Source organism: Cibotium barometz, chromosome 18, assembly GCF_041138505.1.
Source record: "Cibotium barometz isolate CiBa-2024 chromosome 18, ASM4113850v1, whole genome shotgun sequence".
In the NCBI taxonomy this organism is placed as follows: Eukaryota; Viridiplantae; Streptophyta; class Polypodiopsida; order Cyatheales; family Cibotiaceae; genus Cibotium; species Cibotium barometz.
In genome coordinates, this window is record NC_141063.1 from 55,713,603 (window position 1) to 55,736,530 (window position 22,928).

The 22,928-nt window shown below is 46.5% G+C and overlaps 1 protein-coding gene across 6 annotated transcripts in view; it reads right to left on the reverse strand.

The window, feature by feature from the left end:
- The window catches only part of LOC147629499 (nicotinamide adenine dinucleotide transporter 1, chloroplastic-like), a 136,008-nt gene extending 115,658 nt beyond the window's left edge, over positions 1-20,350 (reverse strand). For 2 of the 6 annotated variants that reach the window (XM_086812760.1, XM_086812758.1), the window contains exons 1-4: positions 19,973-20,195; positions 18,996-19,091; positions 18,592-18,694; positions 6,462-6,525 (exon numbers count right to left, since the gene is read on the reverse strand). In XM_086812760.1, the coding sequence (XP_086668886.1) occupies positions 6,462-6,525; positions 18,592-18,694; positions 18,996-19,091; positions 19,973-20,052 (343 nt within the window). In that variant the 5' untranslated portion in view covers positions 20,053-20,195. Of the gene's footprint in view, positions 1-6,461; positions 6,526-18,591; positions 18,699-18,995; positions 19,092-19,972 lie in introns of all 6 variants that reach the window. The other 4 variants (XM_086812759.1, XM_086812762.1, XM_086812763.1 and 1 more) reach the window with 4 other exon arrangements.
- Positions 20,351-22,928: the final 2,578 nt, after the last annotated feature.

Consider the following 22,928-nt stretch of genomic DNA (forward strand, 5'->3'; position numbering starts at 1 on the left):
AGAGAGCCAGGGATGCAAAGCCTCAGGACATGCTCACTTTCGGAGGAGCTACTCTACCCTTGACCACATCTTCACCCTCTGTGCCATCATCGAGGAGGGTGGAGCACGACACCAGAGGATTTACTGCTGCTTTGTGGATTTCCGCAAAGCTTTTGATACTGTACCCCGAGCCCACCTCTTACACCGTCTACAGAAGAACGGAGTCCCATCTGACATGGTTTGGAGCATCATCGCCCTCTATGAGTCCGTCACCGGACGAGTGAGAGCCCCAAGAGGTACATCACAAGAGATCTCCATCACTATTGGGGTGAAACAGGGCCGCCCTCTATCACCCACTCTTTTCGGCCTCTACATTGATGAGATCTCGAGCTTCATTGATGGATTAGGCGGGGCTGGTCCCACACTGGCAAGCATATTGATCCCCATACTACTTTATGCAGATGACATCGTCCTCCTCTCAGACTCAGCCAAAGGGCTTCAAAGACAGTTGGATGCCTTACATGACTTTTGCACTCAGCGGGACCTTGGTAAAACCAAGGTAATGGTCTTCAATACCTCTCGCCCCGTCACATCCAGATTGAGCTTCACATATAGAGGGGATCCTGTGGAGATTGTCTCATCCTATGTCTACCTTGGTGTCACTTTCAGTGGCCCATGCTTTACCATGCTTCCCCACAGCACATGCCAGAGTGACGCGGGGATATGCAGCCTTTGAGCGGCAGTGCTTCTAGGCACATTTCCAGGAGCCCAGGACGAAGGGCTAGCTTTTTGACACCCTCGTCACACCAACCTTGATGTATGGAGCAGCTTTCTGGGGGGCATATTTATCCAATGAGGATTGGCAATGAGTTGAGAGGCCCCAGGTCATGATGTTCTTCCGTATGATCCGCAGCAAACCATCAATCCCACACCAGATTATCCAGGCAGAGTTTGCTACAGCCCCAATGGTAGTGGAGGCACTCTTCCAAACAGTCACATACCTCCATCGCATCAGTCACATGGATCCCCACAGGTACCCGAGGCTTGCCCTGGAGTCCTCCAGACAGCTAGCACTAGAGGGGCACTCTGGAGTATAGTATGCACTAGTTCCCACTTGGTTCTCAGTATATGGGCTCTGCATGGACCGCCTACCCCGCCTTCAGTACAGTTTGGACTCCCCTTTTTTCCGGCTGTCTCACGAGGATACCAACCGGGTTATCCGATCAGATCTTCTTAGCCTCTACACACATTGTACATGGATCACACCCCCGGAGCTCCCCAAACCAAGATGCCCTTTTATAGAGACCACTTCCTCACACTCACTGAGGATGGATTCATCCAGCAGCCAGGCTACTTGAGTGTTCACATGTCCCATGCCATGCAGATTGCGATTGGCCAGATACAGGTTCTTCCCACCGCCTCAGAGTAGAGACAAGTAGAGCTAAGCGCATCTTCAGAGCCGGGAAGCTCGTACGGACACCCAGAGAGAGGAGAGGATCTGCCAACTATGCCACACAGAGGTTGAGACAGAGGAGCATTACATATGCCGCTGCCCAGTATACTATGAGATCCGCGGGAGGTTTCACTGTCTATTTCGTAAGGGATTCAGTCCACTCTCCAAGATCATTGACTTCCAGGACCAGCGTTGCCTGGACCTCTTCCTGCTTGAGCTCCGCAGACACAGGGACACCTTCTTGAGACACATGCCCCAGCCACCCCGCCCCCTCCCTCGGCAACCAACCATCACTAGTTTCTTCCGGACCCAGGAGGTGGAGGACACCAACATAGTGGATCTTGTGGACCCTCCACGAGCTGCTCTGGACCTACCTCACCCGAGAGGAGTTATCTCGGACCGAGCCTCTGCACTCCAGCATGCCCGACGCCCTCGACCCCCCCGTCGGCCACGATCACCTCATCAGCTCCAGATCCAGGACATGCTCCACCGCCATCGAGCTACCTTTCCACGCGACAATATCTGAGGGAGACCTCTCGGCCATACTCGTCAGCCCCATGCTTGACATTTTGGAGAGTGGTATACCATCTACTCGGAGTTGATGTTGCTCCGATGTTTTTATGTTCTTAGTATTCCATGACGAGTTTCCATGGACACTTTTGTATCAACCCAGCGAGATAGCTATATTTATGTTTTCTTTCTATTTTATTTTCCATTCCATGATGAGATATGCCATGGACATTATTGTATCACTTTGGTCTCATAGGCCCATTGGGTCTTTAGTAGACACTTAATATATCTTTCTTTCTTTCTCCCTCTCTTTTTTAGCACATCTTCTACAGTTTTGTGCATTATATTCATCGTGAATGATTGCTGAATTCTGAGCATTGAAGTTACTGATTCGACCACGAAGTTTCCGCATGTTACATTGGTATCAAAGCCTTTTTCAAGTGAGAAAATTCAGCCAGAAAAACCAAGAAAAAAAGAAACAAAATTTTTTCTCGCTTGTGTGGTTGATTTCTAGACTCCAATGGTGTCACTCCTGTCCCTCGAAGGATAGTTGGTTTTCAGCGTCTGGAAGTCTCCCACACGCATATCAGATGGTTAGATTGTGCTCCAGAAAGAAAGTGCATTTTCCTGCTATGGCGAGCTACGACGAAGAGTGAGAACAACAAACTCCAGAACAGAGTGCACCCGGCAGTCCTTTGAGGGCGGCAAACATGAGTGTATAGGAGAAGTTCCAGCAGGTGATGTGAGCAATCACAAAACAGGGTACCAAATTGGAAGAGCAAAAGGTGCAAATCTTGGCAATGGAAGAGCGCACCCGTTTTCCAACCCCTCTTTCTCCATCTCCTCCTCCCTCTCCTTCCATTTTCGAGATTCTAGATCCTCTACAAAATGACCCTTTTGAAGGGTTACAAACGCAACTGAGTTCTATGCTTGAGTTGCAGATGCGAGCAATGGAGATTCGACAGATGGAAGACCGTGCCGCATGCGACAGCATCTCGTGACGCTGCACAAGAAGACGCCAAGCGACGCGTGGAACACGAAAGATACCTTGCGGCTTTAGACACAAGAATGACACCAGCGGCTTCCTCGACACATTTTCCCAAGAAAATGACCTTCAATAAATATAATGGTAAACTCAACCCCACAACTCTCTATTCCTGGTTGCATCAGTTTGAAGCTTATTTTGCTGCAATTAGAAAAAGTGATACTGACATAGTGATCTTGGCTAGTTGGTACTTGGAAGGTCAGGCCATTCCTTGGTGGGCCTAGTGCACTCATGCCCACACCAGATTAGGTATGGCGGCTTATGTTTGGGATGATTTTTGTCCTCGACCTTAAGCGGCGGTTTCTAGTGCCCCATTACCTTGAGCGACTTGAAGACGAGTTTAGGGAATTGCATCAAAACACGCAACCAGTCCTTCAATTTACCAATAAAATTTCAAACCTATGTTTGCAATTAGGCTTATTTGATAAGGACAAGAAAGGGCAGCTTCTTTATGGCCTGGACGTGCAAATCCAGTGGGAGGTGTGTATGTTTAGGCCAGCCACCTTCAAAGACGCACTCTCGCTTGCACAGAGTGCTGAAATGAAGCACAATGGCGGAAAGCCCAAGACTTCCCAACCTACCACTCCCAAGGCAACTACCTCGGGGGAATAAGACCAGAACATGACGGGATCTTCCCCAAGATAAAGCACGGGAGCCTCTGGCTCCAAGAACTCGACCAAAGGGTAGGTGTTTCTTTTGTCATACAAAAGGACACACTTATAGAGACTGTCCTAAGAAGACTACCACCCCAACTCACCACGGTTTCCGTGGTGAGGCCAGCTCCCACACAAACCACCCCAGCGAGGGCTGTCCCTGGTTCTTCAGATCCTAGTGCTTCGGGTGGTGCAATCGTTAGCCGGGAGCTCGAAGATAAGTAGAAGGGCGTCCACGACCAGGAGTATAAGCGCAACGAATTGCTCAAGACCTTTGGCTACATAGGTGGCCAGAGAGTCATCTTGTTTGACAGTGGCAGCACGAAGGATGTGGTCATGGAACAAGCCGCTTAGCGAGCCCGTTTCATACTGACTTCGGTGGACAAGAAATTTGAGGGTTTTAGCACAGGCATGACGACAAGCATCAAGTTTGAAGCTCCGGGTGCTAAGTTAGTTATTCAGCGCATAGAGTTTGTATGTGGTTTTATGGTTGCCCCTCTAGTAGGAGGAACAAACATAATTTTGGGAATCTAGTGGTTTCACAAGTTCCAGCCGGATATCGATTGGGACAGGCACACTTTCCAAATTAGCCGGAATGTGTCCAAAGCCCCAATGACCATTAACTGTGAGCCAAGAATCCTGAACTTCCTCTCATAGCCACTTGCAGGCTAAACAAACAATCAGGAAAGGCGCATAGTGTGCGTTGATATACATCCAGACTGCCCAAACGGTGGCCAGTGCTTCAGAGAAGTACTAGGCTCTCCATGACAAGTTCCAGAAGATTTTTCTTCGAGACAATGTCCCTCCCCAGCTCCCCCCATCTAGACGGAGGACCACAAGATAGACCTCGTCTCAAGCTCGGATCCCCCGAGCAAGTTTCCATACCGCCTACTCAAGGCAATGGAATCGGAGTTGGACCGCTAACAGCAAGAACTGTTGCAATCTAGCTTCATACGTCCCAGTGTGTTGCCATTTGCAGCACCCATCCTGTTTGTCAAGAAGAAGGATGGGTCTTCTCGATTGTGTGTCGATTATCGTACACTCAATAAGCTGATTGTCAAGAGTAAGTTCCCAATGTCTCGAATAGATTATATTCTTGAGAGGCTGAATGGAGCCAAGGTGTTCTCGAAATTGGACTTGAAGAGTGGGTACCACCAGGTGAGGATTGTTGAGGGAGACATCCCTAAGACAGTCTTCCGTACGGAACAGGCTCACTATGAATTTGTGGTCATGCCTTTTAGCTTGACGAATGCCCCAACCACTTTCAACCGCATGATGATGCGTGTTTGCAGGGACTTATTAGAAAAGTGTGTTTATATTTATGGACAACATACTGGTATTTTCAATGACTGAGCAACGTGACATTGATGTGGAGAAAGTCTTGAAGTTGTTGGAAAGCAACGGGCTCTACGTGTCAATGAGAAGAAGTCGGAGTTTTATTTGTTGAAGGCTCACTACCTTGGATACATTATCAGTGCTGAGGGCATCCGACTTGATCCGGCCAAGGTGGCCGAGATTGTCAATTCGAAAGTACCGCAAGCTGCTTATGACATTAGATGCTTTGTGGTATATGCCAGGCATATTCCACCCACATTGACAAGTTTTCTGACCTCTCGACGGATCTCACCGATCTGCTAAAGGGTGTCAAGACTAGAAGGCAACGGATCCGAATGACTCCATGAGCGTTAGAGGCATTCAAGAACCTCAAGGTAGCTTTGTCAAAAGCTTTTTGTACTATATAATATACTGAAAATACAGCTCTCTATCTCTCTTCTCTCTGTCTTTGTTGGGGACTTGCATCACTTGCATCAAGCTTCCTATTCAATTACTTAGGTCTGAAAGAAGACACATAGAGCTTCCGTGCATGTGACATAGGTATCAGAGCATCAGCCTCACTAAGGGTAAGTGTCCAAAGAGGGTGCACAAGTCCAAGGAGAGTACCACAGCCAAGGTAGAAATCGGGCTGGTCGGTGTCAACGAAACCCAAGGGAATGGCAGCCCTGAGGGTTGGATGCCAGTTGGGGCGATGCATACCAAGGAAGGCTCTCGAGAAAACGGTTCCAAGGCGGGTGGAGCAAGGATGCCATGATCAACCTCGGGAATGAGACCATTGTAGTGTTTAGGGATAAGGCATGAAGGCAAGGAGACCATGGCAGTGTTCAAGGACAAGACATGAAGGCAAGGGGACGAAGTGGAATAGATGCACATATCTCAACACCAGATTTGGAGTGGAATCAGAGACATGGCAAGGTTGTCAGTGAAAAGGTTGCCAAGCAGGAAGGATGACAAGTTTGGGAGTCCAAGAAGAGACAAAGGGATGATGACAGTCATCAAAGATCAAAGGTTGGAATCCCATCATCAAGTTTAGCAGGATGGGATGTCATGTGCACACATGGACATGGCTGATTCTCAGGGCAATCCCTGATTTGGGCAACAGATAAATAGTAGGCTTAGGGCACTAGCAAGGCTCAGGAGCATGCAAAAGAATCCCTATAAGATCACGACACCAATAGACAGGGTGAACAAACAGAAGAAGTCAGGATTATATATTTCGGTGGGTTTTGTCCTTGCTGCTGGCCGACAGCAGGTCAGCCAGGTTATGGGCATGTGCCATGTGAAGAGCCTATATAAGGCTAAAGGCCACAGATTTGTAGAGTCATATTGACACTTTTTGTACTATGTAATATACTGAAAATACAGCTCTCTCTCTGTCTTTGTTGGTGACTTGCATCAAGGTTCCTATTCACTTACTTAGGGCTGAAAGAAGACACACAAAGCTTCCGTGCATGCGACAACCACAAAACATCACAAAGCTACTCACCGTCAGTTGATAAACGTTCTGTTCCCAAATGATTTTTGAGATGGCTATAGACTGTGAAATAAACCTGCAGATACATGCCACAAGCAGAATCACGCCTTATCCTTGCTTCCACCAGTTTCATAAGTTAAAGGGCATTTGAAATTATCATAAAAAGCAAAGATTTTACCAGATAAAAGCATGGCCTTGCAGTTTCAAAACATAAGCATGGACTTGAGATTCTGGATGGGATAGAAGTTTTCAACGGGATAAGCTCAAACCTTGCTCACACAAATATGTGACCAGGCTCCAAACTAAAGCAGAGCACAAATAAAGGCACTGTGCCAAACCTAGAGCTTCAAAATATATATTCATACACTTGCAGAGCATAAATAAAGACACTGTGCCAAACGTAGAGCTTCAAAGTAGATATTCAAGCAGTTGATAATAACAGAAACAATCCCACCAAAAGAGTCGCAAAGGGAGCAAATCAAGAGCTTGAGTTTTCCCCTGTTCGTGTCCCCCCACACCCCCCCCCCCCCGGCGCCCTTTCCCTCCATGTGTGCACGGCCTGCCCCTGCCCCGCCCCTCGCCCCTGCACCTCCTCCTCCCGAGACTTCCCACACCATATCCGGCCCTCTTTGCTGCTTTATGCCACAACCCCTTCCTTGTATCCTCAACCCCTTCCCATCTCCAGCTCCTCACAGCATAGTCACAGGCTTTCCCTTTGCCTCCACCCCTCAGGTGGACCCCATGGAAACTGCTCCGTCATCCCAATCGGAGACCACCCTCAACAACCTTTTTAGAGGAACTCCAGCTCCTGGCTTCTTAAGTGGCTTTGCTAGAACCAAGCACCCTGGTGTGCAAGTTTGTTGGCAGCTGTCCAGGTCGTGGCCAGGTCCACGACCTCCTTTAGGCGGCTCTCATTAGAGAGCCCGGTGGTATCATAGATATTCACTTTCTTGGCAACATGAGCCCACTGGCAGTGCAGAGCTCCCAGGTTTACACCATAGAAACACCGTTTCTCCTCGAATACGGACTAATTGGCGGAAGTAAGTGGCTTCCCAATGACGGTATTCTTCCTCAGCCTCATACCACGCGCTCCTCCTTGGGTTGGGGCACTCTTTGGGCAAGGTCCTAGACCCCCCCTCCCCCTCATTCAGGAGGCACCACACCAGTAGCCCCTCCCACCGATCGAGAATCTCAGCGCCAGCAGCCTCCTCGCCCTGCCCCTCCTCAGCTGCCACTCCACCAGAGAGCCTCCAAGAGGGATTTCCGCCAGCCCAGTCCACAACAGCAGGAACCCAGCCAGTGCACATGGCAGGTACCCCGCTGCCATCGCACGGGTCTTCTACTGAGAGTCTCCTCACATTAGAGGGCCTCTTCTACATGTTTTTCACTCACCATCATATTTACACTCACTCACCCATATCGTGCTGTGTTGATTTGCTCTGATCTCTCGTACATCTAGTCCTTTCGTCCTTTTGCCCTCACATGTTATTAGAGCTATCGTGAGCAACGGGATTGAAGACCTTGAGAGCACATAGCATGGATTGTCTACCCGCATTCCTGGAGGACCAATTTCTCTCACCAGAAGTTGATTCTCCTTACTCTGATCTGGACCACACAAGGAATGGGACTTCTTACTCAATGGAGAGCCCCGTTCAAGATCTCACAATGGGAGATGATCAACCCATCTACATCACCTCACTTTCTCCACCTTTGCCATCACGATCTCCCTCTCTTAACTTATGAGACTTTGCTTCCAGAGAGGGATACATTCCTTCTGCTAGTGTGTCTGTATGGGACCCTGGAATCCTTCATCTTCTCTCATGGTCCCCTTTTTGGCCTGAGAGGGGGGGTGTGAAAATGGCATTTTTCCCATCCCTAAAAAGGGGTTTTTCTGATTTATTCGGTTATTTTTGGGTTTTTTTGTCTTGTGCTGCTGGCCGACAGCCCCTTTACAGGGCCGACCAGCAGCCCACGTACTATATATAGATTCACTTCATCATTCACCACTGTACCACATCAGTGATCACATCAGTCCCACCACATCACACAACTACATCAAATCATCATCTTCACCGTTCAGCACCAGCGTTTTACATCAGCTCATAACTTGGGACAGCAGCCCTCTCTGCTCCAGTAGAGCACATCAGCGTTTTACATCAGCTCATACCTTGGGACAGCAGCCCTCTCTGCTACAGTACATCAATGTTTTACATCAGCATCACATTGTTGAGACAGCAGCCCACAGCACATCAGCATTCTGTCATCAGTTCATATCTTGGGACAGCAGCCCGCTCTCTTCTACAGCACATCTGCGTTTGGTTGGATGTCAACTGCGTCTATGCAATTCAAGGACTTGGTCATCAAATTTTATTGGACATTACTTCTCAATCGGAGATCGTTTACATGCAGATTTCAGTACTTTTATCAGCCGGTCTTATGTAGCAAAGCAAGAGATATCGGTTGGATGTCAAGTGCGTCTATGCAGAGATTCAAGGACTTGGTCATCAAATTTTATTGCACATTACTTCTCATCTCAGTTTGTTTTGGCATGAAGTTATAGCATGCTTGTAAATCAATGTATTGGCTTGGGTAGGGCAGAGTGTTCCTATTTTTGTCATCACTGCCGGTTAACTTCCTCCGCTGAACGCGGGGGATGTGTACCAAAAAACTCCTCAGGCAGTCCCAGGCCCGTAGGAGGGACCTAACCAGGGGGGGTGAAGGGGAGCGGTGAACTGCATCCGAAAAAATAAAGCGTGAGCTGAGAGTTCAATCACCTCCGCGAACAGGGACACACTTCATGATCTGCTGCATGAGAAAGTCCTTCCACGGCTCAGTGCCTGGAAGAAAGCCCCTAACAACCAGCTTACAAAGCAAAGCCTTACATTGCACCTCAGTGTCAATGATATTCAATCCCCCTTCCTGCTTAGGCCTGATAATGGTTTCCCAAGCAACTCTAGCCCTGGTGTGTGCATTTCCATCAAGCCCTGACCAAAGAAAGTTCCGAATAAGGCGATGAAGCTGGCCAATGCAGCCCTTAATGAAAAATCCAGCATGAAGCAATAAACCAAGTCGTGGCTAGCAAAACTTAGTTAACCACCAAAGCTCTCGAGGCCAAGCCGAGCTTCCTCCTACTCCAGTGATGAAGTTTGCTTTTAATGCTTAAGAGCACTAGAGCAAACTGTTGTGCAGGGGAGATGTCAATGCCCACCTAACAACCAAGGTATCTGGCAGAGCATCCTCTCTCAATCCAAGTAAAACCAACATCTGTACCCCAATCAGCAAGAGGAGAATCATTGATCCAAAAACCAACTCACTTATGCCAATTGATAGTAGCTCCTGCTGCCAAACAAAAGGCCTCCAAGGCTGTCCGGAAAGAACATAAACAAGCATGTGAAGCCTCAAGGAACAACGCCGTATCATCTGCCAACTCAGAGTCCAAAAACTCTTCCTCCGTGCATAAAGGCTGCCTGAGACCCACAGCACCAGGGGCAGCCCGAAGAAACCTGCTCATAGCCTCAGCTACAATGAGGTACAGTAAAGGGGCGAGGAGACAGCCCTGCCTCACTGAACGGGAAATCTGAAAACGCTCACCGCGCCCCCACAGGCTAAAACAGCGCTATAAGCCTCCCTGTATAGGCAAGACACCCCTCTGATCCAGCTTTGGGAAAACCCCATGTGTGCCATAGTGCCCTCCAAAAAATCCCAATCCACTCTGTCATAAGCTTTTTCAAAATCAAGCAAAAGAATGGCAAGAGGCTGCTGACTAGACTTTGCCCACTCTTCGACAGCTTCCCAGAAAGAAAAAATGTTATCAAATATACTCCTTCCCTGGAGGAAACCATTTTGGGTGTCATGGATAGTCCTTTGGAGAATCGGCTGCAACCTTATACTCAAGGCTTTCGCTAAGATTTTATATGCACATCCAAGGAGGCTGATGGGCCTCCATTGCTTAATGTCAATCTTGTCCCCACTCTTGGGGATAAGGTGAACCAGCCCCTCCGTGAGGTATGGAGGCATCATACCCGACAACCACATTTCTTGAAGGGCAACAGTGATAGCATCTCCAATATGATCCCAAAAAAGAATAAAGAAGGCAGGAGAAAGACCATCATCCCCTGGGCATGAACCACTGGAAAGAGCATGCAGTGCGTGAAGGAATTCATCCTTCGAGAAAGGGGCATCCAGGGAAGAACACATAGCATCTGTAATGAGCCTGGGCATGCACTCCCAAACTTTCTGCCGTGCCACATCTCTCCAAGGAGAGGGCACCTCTGCAGTCAACAAAGACCGATAAAATTCTGAAGCAATACCCCTCACCTTATCAGGCTCAATCTGAACCTCACCCTGTGAGTCTTGCAAGTACCTCACAGAATCCCTACTATGGAAAGGCCTGTGTGCTGAAAAAAACTCTTGGCTAACTGCAGCTCTGCTCAAATTGTGGTCAAGAGGTCTGTAATCCAAGTCGCATGTGGATGCTTTTCATGTTCCCTCTGAAGAGCAGCAATCCTACGCCTAATAGCTCTCTCCTTGTCCAGAGCCTCCTTCTTCTTAGACAAGGCAGTGCTATGATAATGATGGCTGGTCCTCTCAAGAGCTAGCGCAATATTATCAAGACCGTCACAAGATCTCCATATCTCTCTGATCTCAAGGGAAATGTCAGCATCAAGATAAAGAGAGTCAGGGATACCGACACGGGGAGAGGCCGAGCGAGCCCCAGGCTCCCTAAGACAAAAAACGACAGGGCAATGATCGTATTTGGTGGTGCAAGCATAATAGCAATGGTCCCTCCCTGTCCAAGGACCAATCATCCACATAAAACCTGATCAACCTGGGGAATGACATTTGTAATGGTGTCCCAAAAGGCCACCCTTTCACCTCTCACGTTAGGTGCATAGATATTCAAGATTCCCAATTTTTGACCCTCATGCATGATCAAGATCCACTGCGCTCTAGCAGGGATGATAACACCGTGCTCAATAACATGAGGTATAATAGATGCTGCCACTGAAATACAAACACCCCCTCTAGTCCCAACTACCGAGGACCAGAAGGTGTGGCCAGAAAGCATCTTACCAGTTTTGCCACACTGAGATCTATCCAATTTGTGTTCCTACAACAAAAGCACATCCATAGACCCTCCTGTAACAACAGGGTGAAGCAGGTCCTTCAGAAGGCGCTTCCTACCACGGGTGGGAAGCCCTCCAAGGCCCTGAACATTCCATGAGACGATTCTCATGGAAGAGAAGAGGGTTTGACCCCCAATCTAAGAAGACGATGAGCAGCCTGAGGACGCCTCTCATAATGCTGGAGGACGGGAAAATCCATGGGGCAAAGTCCACTAACATGCCCTTGTCCGAGGCCCTGCACAGTACCTGCATATGTACGAGAAACCTGTTCGCCCTGCAGGCATCAAGGGCAATGGCATCATGCTGAAAATCCTGCAATACATGATCCCCATGTGCTGAACATCCTGCATATCGCCCCCTCCAAGTAGAGAGGACCCAACAAAATCATCCTAATCTGAGATATCATCTCTCTACAAAGATGCATCAGCTGACATCCCTCTGACCAAAAACATCATCTATCTGTACATGATCCGAGTCCCATCAATCGCACCAGGGGGCGGGCATGAGAGACAACTCGCCACACCTGGCGGACTGAAGGACAGGAAGGAACCAAGGGAGGTGGCGCCTGAGAAGCACGCTTACGAGGCCTCCTGCGACCTCGAGCCCGAGGACAATCTCGAGCAAAGTGACCCTGCTGGTGACAAACCCGGCACTGATCAGGTTTACATGCAATCTCCATACGTTGCTTCAAAGGGCCACAAGGGCCCGGAAGCAAAACATAGTCCTCAAAGAGCTCAATGTCACGGGCAAGAACCATGACCCTGGGGACAGCATCCGCCGAGGCAGTGACCACCTGGGCAGAAGATGTCGGCAAGGCGTGAAGTGGGGGCACTTGAAGAACCAGCCCAAAGGTAGACCCAATGGCCTCTAACATAGGCCAATATGCGCGAGGAAGACCTGGGAATCTGAGAGTAATTGGCAAACGGTTCCGGTCTTCCTCAACAAGGTCAAAATAGCTGGAGTAGGGAAGAAAGAATATCTTCCTCCGGCCCAATGGCAAAGTGCTGCCCTTCAAAACCACTGAGACTGCGTCCTCAGAATCAAAATCCACTTGGAAGAAACCTCTTCCAAGCAACCTGACATCTCGAAAGTGTAGAGTGAGGTCGGAGGACGCAGAGCCGCCAAGACCCAATCCCGAGCCTGGAGACGGGACAGGTGAGATCCAAAGATTCTGGCAATGAGGGTCGTTTTGGAGTCTTTCTCTATTTCGGCATAGAGGACCGCAAGCTCGGCTTCGGAAAAAACAATGGTTCGCCCGGCCGAGGGAGAATGATTAGCCATGATGCTAATCGAAGAAAAAAGGCCGACTTGAACCCGGATGAGGAGCAATCCAAACCAAGGGGAAGAGGTAGGCAAGGAGGCGGAGGAAAGGAAGGGAGAGTGGAAAAGGGAAAAGCAAAAAGGAAAGGGAAGCAAGGGGGAGACGGCTGGACGCAAAGGCGAAGAAGGGCACGGGAAGGGCTGCGCAGAGGGAAGAGGCGGAGGAAGGAGGGGAGGCGGGGAGAGGAGGGGAGGCGAAACAGCGCAAACTGGAGGGCGAAGAAGGGCGGGCAGAGGCAGGGGCGAATGGTGATGGAGGAAGGATGGGAGGCGGAGTGTGGATGGAGGCGAAGCGGGCACAGAGGCGGAGGGGCGCAGCGATGGAGGAAGGAAGGGAGGCGGAGGAAGGAGGGGCGAAGCAACCACAGAGGCGGAGGGGCGCAGGTCAGGGTTCGGGGAGCTAGGCGGTCCTCACCGTGTACACAAGATGCCCACCTCCTCATCTTCCCAATTGAGGCGGGGTGTTCTCATTCGTGGAAGCACATAATCATGTGAATTCCATCAAGATGCTATTGTAAAATGCATTTAATTGAGAGGGGGATTGTTGGATAAGTTGGATATTATATGGTTGAAACCATAGTCCAATCTCATGCATTTATTTTTAGGGTATTTTTAGATATAAAATAGATGCTAGTCTATTTACAGCATGATGTAACTCCTTAATTTTAGATAAAATAGAATGTTATTTTTCTTCTTCCTCTTGTGTATACATGCAACTCTCCAAGATGTAGCTCTTTGTGGATTTTAAATTTTTGTGTGTAGAGTACGGTTAGCTTAGGATTTTCAGACTTGATTGTGCTCTATTGACTCTGTAGGCCAACTCCTAATCAAGCAACTGGCACAAATTGAAGCTGCAATACTGCTGATGATCTCCCATCGTGAGTTAGTGTGTGACTCTAGAGTCAAGGGATGTAAGTCGATGTTGCAGATCGTAATGGAGGCTCCTCTTAGGGTGCCCAGAGGGTCCTGCAGTGTTGGCTTTGAGAGTCAACGGTAATTTTGCCAGGTGCCAAGAGTCCAAGTTCACCCTCCGCAAAGCCGGCCCCAAGAGAGATGAGATTGGGCGCTGATCATGTGTCCTGAGGGAAGGCGGAAATGAGGGTTCCAAGCCAAGGGTTGTCTCTCTCCTCGGAAACCTGGATGAGAGTGGGGTGGAGAAGCTGCCAAGTGTGGAAGAGGCTCGCTGCAAACTGGTCCTCAAAACCAATGCTGAGATCGTGGAGGGGGGCCTCCAAGAAGATCCATCAAATCCCTCGTGTCCAGGGGCCTTTGTGGATAGGAAGGCATGTGGAAATGCAGCTGATCAAGAAATCCTTCCAGGGCTCCTCCCCGGGCTGTAGTCATCGCATGATCAACTTGCTCAAAAGGGCCATGCCCTGGATTGCGGAATCTATCATGTCCAGGCTTCCCTGAGCCCGAGATTGAATCAATACACACGAGGCCACCTTCGCCCGAGCTGGGCGACAATCTCCTCCGGACCAAAGAAAGTTCCGGATCAAACGCTGCACCTGCCCAATGCAAGAATGATCGAAGACCCAGCACGAGGTGATGTATCACATGGTAGCCACCAGAAGAACCTGGTTGGCTACTACCATTGCTCACCCTGCAAGTGATAATTGTGCAAAGCTCCATTATAAAAGTTTCCTCCACAGGAGGAACGCACCTCCATATATGTAGAAGCAAAGACGATGTCGGTGTTGACGCACAGTCGATGAGACGAAGGCTCGCGTCGATGTGATGCAAAGGCACTCCATGAGGTGGTCGGTGTCGAAGGCTCTCATCAGTGGATGCAAAGGCTCTCATCAGTGGATGCAAAGGCACTCCGAGGTGGTAGTGAGCAGCAGAAGGTGAAGTAGTGCAGGCTCTGGCGACAAGGGTGTTGCGGTACCTGAGGGGTGATGTAGAGCAAAGAGGGCTGCCGTCCCGAGTGGTGCAGACTCTGGTGACGAGGGTGCTACAATACCTAAGTGGAGGTGAGGAGCAGAGAGGGCTGCCATCCCGAGTGGTGTCGATGAAGATAAGCAAAGAGAGCTGCCTTCCCGATGATGTGAGATGGTGAGCAGAGAGGGCTGTTGTCCCGAGGAGAACTCTAGAAGACAAACGCAGATGTGCTGCAGCAGAGAGTGGGCTGCTGTCCCAAGATATGAGCTGATGACAAAACGCTGATGTGCTATAGCAGAGAGGACTGCTGTCCCAACGATGTAAAACGATGATGTAGCAGAGAGGGCTGCTGTCCCAAGGTATGAACTGATGTAAAACGCTGATGTGCTCTACTGTAGCAGGGAGGGCTGCTGTCCCAAGATATGAGCAGATGTAAAACGCTCGTGCTGAACGGCGAAGATGATAATCCGATGTAGTGCAGGCACCGGGGCAGCAGCAGCAACAAATGTATGATGTGGTGGTGACTGATGTGATCACCAATGTGGTACTGATGTGGTACAATAATGAATGATGAAGCGAATCTATATACAGTAGGTGGGCTGCTGGTCGGCCCAATAAAGGGGCTGTTGGCCAGCAGCACAAGACATAAAAACCCAAAAATGACCAAATAAATAAATAAAAACCCTCTTTAGGGTAGGAAAAATGCCATTCTCACCCACAGGTTACATCCGGCTGGATGAACAAACACGGTAAAAGGCAGAGAACCGTTGTTTCTTCTACCACACTATGGGACACGAGAAGAAGGATTGCACTAAGTGGCGAGCCGAAAAGTCTGCCAAGACACCCACTTCCACAGTAGCAACCGTAGCAACCACATCCACACCTCCACCATTAGCCTCTAATGCCGTTCAACTATTGCCAGCTTTGAATCCGGTGCCACCAATGGTATTTGATGATAAGCAGGAGGGTGAGGCTGCGGGATAGAAGAAGGCTCTCATCCGTGCCTATGGCACTACGAAGGGACAACAATTCATTGTCCTCTTTGACATGGGCAGCTCTGAGGATGCCATCTCTCCACAATTGGCAAACAAAATGCGTTGTACCTTGGTTCCTTGCGGATTTACACCTCATCTACGTACACATCTCTCTCAGAAAGCTTAGCAGTTTGAGTTCTAGGTTCAGAAGGCAACATTCTAGAGGGATTTCATTGTCTCCCCTCTTTTAGGGTGTGAGATGATCCTCGAGATCCAGTGGTTCAAACAATATGCACCCATTCTTGTTTGGAGGCAAGACACTTTCACTATTGTTGATGGTTTTCCTGAGTCCATTATGATTCACGGGGATAGGAGCATTCTTGGAATACCACTCATTTCCCACATTCAAGCCCAAGGAGCCATAAGAAAAGCATCAGAGTGTGCGTTGACTTATGTCCACTCTCAGTCTAACGCTATTCAAACAGCACCCACATTGGAGCAAAGGATGGCTGGTCTCCTGTCTCAATACAACGACATTATGTTGCGAGATGACCTCCGACCCAATCTCCCACCCAGTAGACCTAAGGACCATCACATAGAGTTGGTTCCTGGTTCAGAGCCTCCCAGCAAGTTCCCCTACCGCCTTTCTAAGGCATTAGAGAGCAAATTGGATGTCACGTGCATCCCGCACTTGGATGCCACGTAGACATATCTGTACATCAGGTGCAGGACCTGGGATGGAAAGCTGGTGCCATGTGAGCCCAGAGTCAGCCAGGGTTCCATTCCAGTCGTCCGAGGTCAGCATTGTCCTGCACATGAAACAGTGCGAGTCCGCACTGTGAGTCTCCCTCTAGAATGATGTCAGTGGTTCTGTGTATCTGGTATGACACTAGATGCCAAACCGCTGTTTAGACAGGTAGGATTTGAGGCTTTTTCAGTCAGCCGACTGGAGTAAAACCAGCCGACCAGCATAAGAGATGGGTATAAATACCCATTGCATAAATCAGGTCATTCATCTCATATTTCACCAAGTGTTGAAGCCAATCAAAGGGCCAGGACAGCCAAGGAGAAGCTAACGCAAAGGGGTGAAGGATTGAAGGTCAAGAGCAGAGGATTCTCCTCAGCCAAGAAGGTTCAGGTTCAGTCTTTTATTTTCAGTTTTGCATCATTCTAATAAAAGCAAATACACCATTCGTGGTGGGTTCTCCTCAGCCAAGAAGGTTCAGGTTCAGGTTCAGTCTTTTATTTTCAGTTTTGCATCATTCTAATAAAAGCAAATACACCATTCGTGGTGGGGGCCCTACGGAGGGTATTCGGGACCCGATACTATGTCCTTCTCCCTCTCTCCCTCTCTTTTTTTTTTTTTAAGTGAAGATGTATTTATATTAATAATATGAAAGAGTACATATAAACTGTGGATTAGTCTTCTCAAACAATCAAGAGAAGAACTACCCACAGAAACTGCTCAATCCAATATCTCTCTCTCTATTTTTCTGCACATCTACATTCAGTTTTGTGCGTTAAGAGGCAACACTCTACCCCCCCAAGTGTGATCACTTACGTGACGATCATCATCCACATTGATGGTATCGATCTTCTCTACGAGATCCTTCATCATCTAGCTCCAATTCCACTTCCATGTCTTCTTATCATTATAGTTCCCATCGTTGCAAACGGCGGCATTTCGACACTAGAATGTTGTGCTCAATCCTGGCTTTTGAACCAAGCAGACCGAGAAAGATGCTGAAGCCTCCAAAGTTTAATGGGAAGACAGATAATAACGAATTGGACTCAGAAGTGCAGCTAGTCTGGACGTAACAAGTGGCTCCCATTGGTTCCAGTCGCAAATTGTCCCAACAACTTTGACTAGTTCCGCCTTATTATGGTAGGAGAAATATTTTTTAAGCATCATGGGGTTCATACTTGGCGTAGTCAGGCAGTCCTGAAGGAGTTCACACCCTTGGACTACCAACACAACCTTAGAAAGCAGTGGGAAACTCTTTCAGAAGTAGAGCGAGCACCTAACGGACTATGTAAGGAAATACAACTTGTGCATTGACACAAATAGCAAGGATCTTCACAAAACAAAGCTAGGCTTGCAAAGTGAAAAATAGATGGAGAACAAAAACTGAATTACTGATGAACACAAATAATTACAACTCATGGCTATTTGTGCATTGACACAAATAGCAAGGATCTTCACAGAACAAAGCTAGGCATAACTTGCAAGTGAAAAATAGATGGAGAACAAAAACTGAATTACTGATGCAAACAAATAATTACAACTCATGGCAGCTTCTTCCCACCCGTGTGCTTTAGTTGATGGGAGCTTCAATGGCATTCTAGGAAGACACTGAGATGGAGGTTGTATGAAGACTGCAGGTCTTGGCACAGCTTTAAAACCCATCCGAGTTTGTCTAGCACCCATTGCAGCCCTGCAACCCAAGGACAATGTCTCGAGCCTTAGTGCCATTGATATGGAAATATCAACCTGCACTTGCATGTAGCCTTTTTGGGTGGATGCCAAACCTATCTAAGCCAGCTCTTAACCATCTGGCCGCACTCGGCCACCATCTGGTGTCCAAAAACCAGAAACTGTCGAGAGCGTCCATGCTGCTCAAATACAAAGTGGTTTCTCCTCGTAAAGTGGGCCTTTGAAAGTAGAGCCCTAATCCCCCTCATGCTCTTGAACTGCACTCATGATACACTACTAGCATCACGTCAGTTTTAAAAAGGGCTTATCCCGTTTGAGCCAATCAAAATACCAAAGTCAACCTTAAGATTTATGAATCTTTTGAGCTCTTTAAGGCTGCAAACCCTTTGCTTTGCACAAAAACTTACCGCCCAATTAGGAAGTAGTGCAAACATGGTTGGTGATAAACCACGATATAAACCCCTGAAACCCTCATCTTTCAAAATCTGGCGCAAAGTCCCCACAACGACGCTGCCTGCGTCAAAACACGGCAATCTCAAAAAACAGACATCATTTCAACATGTGTAGAGACTCACTCCAGCAAGCTAGCTTAAAAATTGGCATGCCTACTAGGGACATAATTCTAGCTTGTTAATTTGCTAGTGTTGTTTTTTTCTAAAGTTTACATAAAGAACTACAGAGAACGCCAGATGAAGAGAACCACAAAACTTGTTACACACGGCAAATATAATGGATCTTGAGGCAAAACTAGTCACAAGCTTAGGCTGTCAAATTCACATTTGGCCCCTACATAAAGATGTGTGTGCCATACCTTGGAAACCAGGATAAATTCCCCCCGAGTTTCCATACACTTGGAAGCGCGTCTTCACGACATCCAGAGGGCAGACGAAAGTGGCAGCAATGGCACCTGCATGGTGCGAATACTTCAGAAAATCGGTGCAAAAGATATGATGTGAATATAAAACCTGGCTGAATAGCAACCATAGCCTGTTTCTGAGAATAAACTGCTAACTCTAGCCAATAATGTCATTCTCAGAACTACTAAGTGAAGCACCTTTTCAGCTGGTCTAGCTGGCATACTCAAGAAATTAGTATGGGATAGATAAATAAATGAAGATCTTCCATTTCTTTGAATTACTGAAAAGTAATTAAATCTAGATGCCAAAAAGTAGGGGCTTCAGCATTATTCTTCTATTGAAATTGCCTCATCATTTAAGTTAATTGAGAAAGAAACAATACTAAAGAATTGGCGCACCGTTAGATTTGATTTATTTAATAATAGCAGACCTGAGTAACAAAAAATCGATAGCAAACCTATAAAAAACCCATAGGAAACCTTAAAATCGACGTGCCCACGGGCGCGTGGTCTAGTGGTAGAACGGTTGGGTCCCATTATGGGGCCCGGGTTTGATGCCAGTGAACTATGAGACAGGGGTTGGTTGTGAGCCGATGGATTACTAACCAAAAAACCCATAGGAAACCTTAAAAACAAGAAAAAAATAGATCAACGGAAAAACCAGAAAGACAAAAAATCAACAGAAAACCTAAATTATTTTTAAAAAATCAATATGAGTAGAAAATGAGATCACCATCACCAGCAACAACAACAATAATAATAAACCTGAAAGTTTCAGAAGTATGCCCTCTTAAGCCTTTTGATTTTAAGATTTGAGTATTATTTTGAATCATCAAGCGAGGGAAATAGTTTAATTACTATTTTCTGGTGGGGATAAAAGGAGAGGGCGAAATTGAATTACATATATTTTAAATATGAGGGAAAAAGCATGCCTGCCCCAGCTCCAGCTACTGCATGAAAAATCTGGGCACGATGATGCTCCACCATTTCTCCGAAAGAGTGTGTCGATCATCAGAAAAATCGGAGAGGTTTCGCATAACAGAAGAGAACTACAGCAACCTGTGCGGCCCCAAAAAACCCCCAAAATAAAAAATCACGGAATTCAATCTTTTAGCCGACTGTGATCACAACCCATCACCTCTCAAATATACTCAATTCCGTAAGGAACTGCTGATAATCGGGGGGCGGGAAAGAAACAGTCTGCTCCATCTCACAACATTTGTGGAAAAAAAATCAGTTGGAAAATGCAATGCAAGCCTTTTTGTTTTTATTATTTTGCACCAGAAGGGGAGCCAATGAGAAGGCGACGTTCTCTACTAGGAGTGCAAGTTAGAATATAATATATACTACTAATTTGTATTTGAACTTTAAATACTCTATACTTTTAAAAATTTGGCATTCGTGCCTTACAACGAGAATGATGTCTACCTCTGTTTTCAATACTCAATGTAGTATTTTCAACTTTCATTCTCTCAAGCAAATAGTGCCACAAGGTTAGAATCAACCTTGTGGCTTGTATTTGAGTGCCCTCTCTCACATTAAATAATAATTCCATTTTCTATAGCAAGTTAATGCTTAATGGTTTGCTGAGAAGTGACCACCGGCTACGCCCATATGTGCCTCTTGCAAAATGTATAGATACTCATCTTCTCGGGCACAACGCCTAAGAACGTCATCCTTTCCTCTTTTATGAAGAGTCCCGGCTATCAGGCAATAGCCACCCATTGTTGTCCGGCTTATCATTGTGCTCCTACCTTTTATTTAAATTTTAACGTGTGTTTGAATACACACTTTTCATAATATCAGTTGTAATGTGATGCTTTGGCCTTGTTGGAACAATTGGAATAAGAGCGTGTTTCAAATTTGTTTTAAGAAGCGTCTAGCGTAGAATTGTAGGCCAGCTTGTCATTAGAAGTCTTAACATTTGCTAATTAATCATTCATTGTGGGTCTTGGTTGTTTTTAGATTTGGGTTTTCTTTTAGGGAATCAATCGCTTGTGTCTCTTTCCTTTTTCAATAACTTTGATAGTCGTGGGGCAGCAATTATGCTTTGCCCCATTGAGATAAAGCCCACTACTTCTCCCTAATCAATTCATTATGCTCCACTCAGCATTTCCCCTCCTACCTTTGCATTTGACCTCATAAAGCTCTATTTCCTTGTCTTTCACATGGGTAACCTTCATTCTTCTACTTATGGGCCTATGGGGACCGCATGTCCCACCACATTATTGGAACTTGGGGGTTTCTACACCAAGCCCTTCCTTACATGAGGATAGAACTTAGAAGTGTATATGCCAAGCCCTCCCTTCCATGAGGATAGAACTTAGAAGTGTATATGCCAAGCCCTCCCTTATACGAGTATTTGCTCATAGAACATAGAAGTGTATATGCCGCTCCCACTTCCGACTTAAAGAGCTAAGAGCTCACACTCCCTCACACACATATAATGGTTACCTATAGTGACGTGAAGAGTGCACTATTTCAAGCCAAACCACTTTGATGGTGGGTATATGTGATGGTGGGTATATGTGACCATTGCCTTTCAAAATCACTTTATGCTTTGCATGGACCCTTTCAAAAAGCTCACTCATCAATAGAGAATCGCCTCTTCTCTACAAGTCAATTTCTACTCAAAATAAACTAACAACATTATACATTTATAAAAACTCTAACAAATCTAAAGCATCCATGTAATGTGTGGCCCCATCCAGGTTCCCATCTTTTCTAACAACATGACCGCATAAAGGTATTTTTAAGCTATCTTCTTGCTTTAAAAACATTATATAGTAGAATCGTCCTAGACAAAACACCATGCACTAGGTCAGCATCTAATCACTTTTTGGTATTTTGATTCCTTATTTGTTAAGATCTTCTGAAGCATGCTTTCCATTGAAAAACTCATCATAACCAACATGATCATGCATATTTGTATACCAAAATCTATAACTTATATGTTTGAAGCCTAGTATTGACACTTTTGCTTCTTACAACCCTTTGCATGTGCTTCATTTCCTAAGCCTTTCTTTCGCACTTTTGTTCACTACCACTACCATATGCATGTTATTTTCCCATCTATGATTTAAAGCAATGACATCATGACTTATAGAGGCCTATACTTTTCCACCAATGGAAATGGAGTCACATATCAGTTTTTAGCCCTCATAATAGTAGGTATAGGACCTCGGTAATTTGTTTATTTCATATATTCGAAAAACCATCTCTAAGCTACTCAATTACTTTTCTTCTTTGGTCGTTTTATTATTTCCTGCATCCCTCGAGGTAAGCAACTTGATAGCATGGCACCAACACAAGTGTTCTAAGCTTGATAATAGTTGATAATATTTATATATCATAATTATATATTTTATCATGCCTAGCATGTCACCATATATCAAAATGATGTAATATCCTTTATCCGTGTGCTTAAATGTTGAAAGACCTTAACGAGTCTATAGTGCATTAAGACATGCAAGGCTTTGTAAAAAATGAGATTTTTCACAACCCCAACTTCATGTGCACACACATACACGCACGTGCGTGCATGTGTGTTTAAATTCTATGGTGGATCATAACACGATATGAGCAAATGAGAAGATTAGATTTAGATAATTGGATTGGCAATCTCTCACATTAAGTGAGAAAGGGAGTACATCAATTTCTATTTCAATGAGCATTCACTTCACACATGCATCTCCTTGAGGTCTAGCACATTCCATGAGACTCTACATAAACCATTTGATGCCCCATGTATGTATTTTACATCATTCATGACATAGTGAAGGTCTGTTGTTTTTCACCTTCTCTCACCAACTTACATTTACCAATCTCTAAATCAACCTTTGAAAAAATAGACCATAAAAATGCATACATATTTGGGGGAAATTTTGC